Source organism: Gavialis gangeticus, unplaced genomic scaffold (genome assembly GCF_001723915.1).
Source record: "Gavialis gangeticus isolate Ggan-Ray unplaced genomic scaffold, GavGan_comp1, whole genome shotgun sequence".
NCBI classification, from domain to species: Eukaryota; Metazoa; Chordata; order Crocodylia; family Gavialidae; genus Gavialis; species Gavialis gangeticus.
In genome coordinates this window covers 1,472,100-1,477,049 of record NW_017729016.1, presented here as the reverse complement: position 1 = coordinate 1,477,049, position 4,950 = coordinate 1,472,100, and the positions used below count along the sequence as shown (strand labels likewise).

At 51.1% G+C, this 4,950-nt stretch overlaps 1 protein-coding gene across 1 annotated transcript in view; it reads left to right on the top strand.

Moving 5' to 3' along the window:
- Nucleotides 1–4,950, top strand: part of PEMT (phosphatidylethanolamine N-methyltransferase) — a 98,896-nt gene that overhangs the window by 74,856 nt on the left and 19,090 nt on the right. Inside the window, exon 5 of the mRNA XM_019512657.1 lies at nt 3,640–3,751. Coding sequence (XP_019368202.1) covers nt 3,640–3,751 — 112 coding nt within the window. The remainder of the gene's footprint in view (nt 1–3,639; nt 3,752–4,950) is intronic.

The following is a 4,950-nucleotide window of genomic DNA, read 5'->3' as shown; positions in this document are numbered from 1 at the left end:
CTTTTATGTGAAGATCTCCAAGCACTTTACAAATATACATTAACCCTCGCTACCCCCCTGCGATGTGCGGGAAGACGAATATTATTACAATCATTCTACAGAAGTACAAGCAGAGGAAGGTTTGGTTGGCTTGGTGGTAGGCGGTGCTGCGCTTTGCAAAGACAAATGCTAAATTGGACCTTGGCACCTACCCATCAAGCTCATAATGGACTGCAGCTTGTTCCCCTGAATCCCCTCTGCAGAGGTGATACCTTCCTTCTGTGACCTGCCAAACCTCCCCACTCCCCTTCCCAGATCCAGTAGGTTCATTGCCTCTCCTTCCCGTGGCACTCAGCTCCACCACTGAGACCATGCCCTGTCTAGGGCCCACCCACACCTTTTCTTCCTTAAAGCCAATACATGCCCAGTCTCAACAGCCCAGTTGGCTCTGAGGGCTGCAGGCATGGGCCAGGGACTCTGCATACGATCCATGCACTGCAGGTCAAGATCCTCTGCCATGCAGGAACAGTCGTCTGAACCTGAGACTTGAGTGAGGATAGATAATTCCACCCCAGAGCAATTCAGCTTTGCACATGCTTCTTCCAGGATCCTCTTGAACTGATCATCAAACAGCCACCATGTTCTGAGCCTTTTCAGACTGGCTCCATTCGTTTGTTCGTAGCAGACATCTTGCTGCAAGCTCCAGTTGCAATCAACCACTGATGCCACATTTTCTGCTTCACTCACAGGCCATGGGTATGTGTGCAGACTATCCTGGGGGAACCCAGCTGGGCTGATGAAAAACAAATTGTAGCAGCATGACATGAAGCAAATCTGCCCCATCCTGGAAATTTTACTGGGGCTCCAATCCAGGCAATTTCTTCCACTTGTCCTGAGGCCTGGTAGCTCTTTCTGGGGAAAGCTGTTCTGCATATAAGTGACCTCTGAGCTTTCACCTCAACATTCCCTGTTGGAGGGCAGCTCTGTTGGCATGTCCACGTCCTCTGTACACTTTCTGGCTTTACATTTGGGGAATCGCACTGCATTTCTCTGTCCAGTGGATCTTCATCAGAGCTTCTGTGTACACAACAAGCTCTTTCTCTCACACTTCTAAGAGCCGACCCGAACCGTAGCCTTGCCCCCCACCCCGGCTCCTTCTGTATCCCAAATTAACACACTTCAAACTTTGTTTGCTCGCTGTTTTCTTGCGAATTGGTTCAGAGCAGTACGGAGGAGTTCCTTTAAGGTGGGTGTCGTGGTGCCGCCCTGCTGCAGCTGACAACTCTGAAAGCATTGCTTCCTTACAACTGACAATCACATCATAATGAGAATAATACCAATAACAGCGACTCCCGCCCAGTGGTTTGGAAGTGGGCGAGCTATTTTTCTGACACTGAGAAATTCTCTGAATGAAGAGATCAAGCTGACACCAGAGGAGGGCATGTGGCGATGGTTATCTTGATTACAACATCTTGAGATGCAATTATGATTCTCCGGGAATATTTGTTCCACTTAAATATTTCTGCTTTCCTGTGTTTACTTGCCCAACAAGCTTCTTTGCATTTCTAGCTTTAAAACCCCTCAGATCATCCCTGGTGGAACTGCTGGCTCCAAGGACTGTTGCACTGGGTTATCAGGAGGTGCTGCAGGTCGGGACTGGAGCGCCTCTGCAGAGTTATACCAGGCATGGATTTGGCCTGGTGCCCCATGGAAAGAAGTGTGTCAGCATCTTTAGGAGAAAGCCTTCACCAGAGAGAAATGCAAGGCTGCTCAAGAATTTCAGACCCTCTGGGCAGGAGGGCTTTGCAGGGTGCTGTTTTGTGCCCCACAAAGAAAGGGATACAAAAGAGAGAATGTGTGTGTATGTGTGCATGTAGGAAAAGGAGCCCATGTTGAAATACAGGCTTAAAAACCAAGTTTGAAGCTCCAGCCAGCCAGATGCAGCATAGTAGCAGGCCCCAGAGGAAGGACTAGGGGGAGAGCCTGAGGCTGCTGGCTGAAAGGAGCTTTGCTCCTCTGAGCAGAAAAACTGGCTCCAGTAGCTTTGGTTCCTTGACGTGCTCTTTGTATGAAACAGAATTGCATCAAAGCAGCCGCTGGCTCTATCACTAATTCTTTCTCCTCACTGGCCTAGCTGACAAGGCCCTGATTTCCAGTGAGGGGGTCAATATGCCTTGTGGAAGGGAGAGCCTCCTGAGCACAGAGGAGCAGCGGGTATGCTGGAGGCTTCCATGCACCCACACCTCCGATACCGCTGGGATGGGCAGTTCTGTAGACTAAGTCTGGCCTTCACCGTCATCTCTTTCAGGATTGCCCCAGCCATGCTCCTTGTCTGTACAACTTAAAACTGCCAAGCAGAGACAGCCAGCCCTGTCTGGCTGCACAGCAGTATTGTACTGTGGCAAAACACCCACTGGGGACTGAGTGGAGACCGTGTTCTCCTCTGAGCTCTTGGGTGCAATGTCAGGGTGTTTCAGGCACTGTAGAATAAATGGCAGAACATTACCATAGAGGCTTTTCATTGTGGAGGGGAAAAAAATAGTGGAAACTTGTGAATGTGCTTTTATATTTAGTAATTATAAGGAACAAGTCAAGATGAGATGAAGAGGTGAAGCTTAGCGATATGAAAACCCTGGAAATTGCTGTATCAGAGTACTTGAGGCTCTGGCTCAACTTGTTTCTCCTCTCTGGTGGTGAAGTCCTTTATTAGCATGTTGTCTCAGTATTGACAGCTGCTCTGACAGCAGCCAGTGTTGCAGGCTTCAGAGAGCTCACGCACCCCTACCGGCACGGTTCTGCATCTTGAGAGCCAGTGTCTCCTGGGCCTGGAGCCGATGGCCTGCTGATGCTTGAGGATTAATTGCCCATGTTGTTTTCTTCCCAAATAAAACTACAGCAGGTGTTAACTGGGTAAATGCCTGGTGATGCATCTGAAACCGAGCACTGCTCTTACCACTGGAGGTTGCATTGGGCACAGAGAGAGCTCTGCTGTCCTTAGAGGCCACAATCTCTGCCAGGGAAGCCACTTCGTGGTGCTCCTGTTGCATTACAGGGAGAGGTGGTTGGCCCGTGGCCTGCCCCAGCCTGAAGGAGCAGTGGGCTGCTTTCTGTTCGGTCCCTGTGCTTTGACTCATTCAGTTTGGGTTGGCCTGTAGGAATATGCAAACCTTCCCACTGCATCAGGGTATGACCCACAGGGAAGGCTGATAAGTACAGAGTAAAACAGCATCCCTGAGGCTCTAGTCTGACCCCACAGCAGCCTGGCCAGGGAGGTAGAGGCAACACCGCATCCCCAGGATGGGCAGAGAGGGCTGCTTCTGATCATGCCTAGTCCACCCACTCCCCCTCCCATGGGCCAAACCTGGAACCAAGGTGCTGGAGCCACGCTGGGGTTCCCCTCCACAGTCGGTTCCAGGACCTCTGTCTCCATGGGCAGTCATGGGGCAGGTCTTCAGAGAGGATTCCCTGCTGTATTTTCAGGACTGGAGCAGGCAGGCAAGGCATGCAGGGAATACTCCTCCCCGGACATGCCCAGGATGCAGCGAGTGACCTGGTGGGAACTCTACAGTACCCACAGCTGGCAGCGCCGTGGGGCCTGACCTCAATTACTGCTTACTGCATTTGATCACAGTGTAAGAGCCCCTCTTCTGTTCTCTGCAGGTGATTACTTTGGCATCCTGATGGAGGCGAAGGTGACCAGATTCCCATTCAATGTGTTGGACAACCCCATGTACTGGGGCAGCACAGCCAACTACCTGGGTTGGTCCATCATGTGAGTACTGCGCTGCGTCATAGCCGGCCGCTTCCCAATCATGATGTAGGATCAGTGGCAGCATTCATTGTGATGTCTTGGAGGGGACATGCTGTCTTGGCCACTGTCAGGGACAATGCTCACCACTCAGGGAATAGGGTGCCTCAGTACCACTTGGGTGACATGGTGAGATTGGGAGGTGGGTGAAATCCTTTCCTCTTAGGTTGCAGATCTGCAAGGAGGAGGAGACGGTTGTGAGGGGTCTCTTCACCTGTAAGAAGCAGGGCAGGACCTCACCAGGGAGGTCTACCAAGACAATGCCCTGCCTTCCACATGACATCCCTGAGCCTTCCCTTCACAGGTGTGATACAGCAGCAGGCAATCGTGAGCTGGGCCTGCATTGTGTTCCTCCAGAAAGCCATGAAAGAGTAGCAGGAGCCCCCCACACTGGCTTCCCTGCCACCCCAGCTCCGCGCCCAGTGCAACATTGTGGAGCGAGAACCAGTGGCAGCATTTTGTTCCAGGGGCATAAGGAACTTCTCTAGAGATGAAGGTTGTCTTCAGAGTGGGACTTGCAGTGGCGCTCTAAGGGAATGATGTGCCCAGATCACACTGGGTTTCAGCAGGAGCTGAGTATCTAGCTTTCCTACGTTCCTTTAACATCTTAGCCTGAGCTGTTAGCAGGGGACTGCTCTAGTGATTGTGGCATGCTGCTAGGGCACAACACGATCATGCAGGCCAAGTCAGCCCCTAGCACACAAACGTGATGGAACTATTTGCTGAGTCTTTCTCTTCCATGGAAAGAATTTAGAGGTACTTCATTCAAATTAACTCCTGGCACCCTGGGGACATGACAGAGACTGGAGAGTGAGGTTGGAAACCATCTGCATGTTCTGAATTAGTCAACGAATCCCCCCGTGAAGGCAAAATGTCACACATCTGGCTTTCAGCGCCTTTGGCATATCCCACAACACAGCACGCACCTCTGCTCTGCAGATCCTTTGAGCGCTAATTTTATAGGAAACTAAATCATCTCCAGGCTCTGGAGAGATGAAACCCGAGTATCCGACCCTGTGTAAAACAGAGGCCTTGGCAGACTCTGCAGAGTGGAAAAATCAACATCCCAGACCAAATGTATCCCTGGCGTAAGTGCATGGCAGCCAATTGAGTGATAGCAGGGATTAGCCTGGTCCAATAATTGCCTTTCTCCAAAAAAAAAA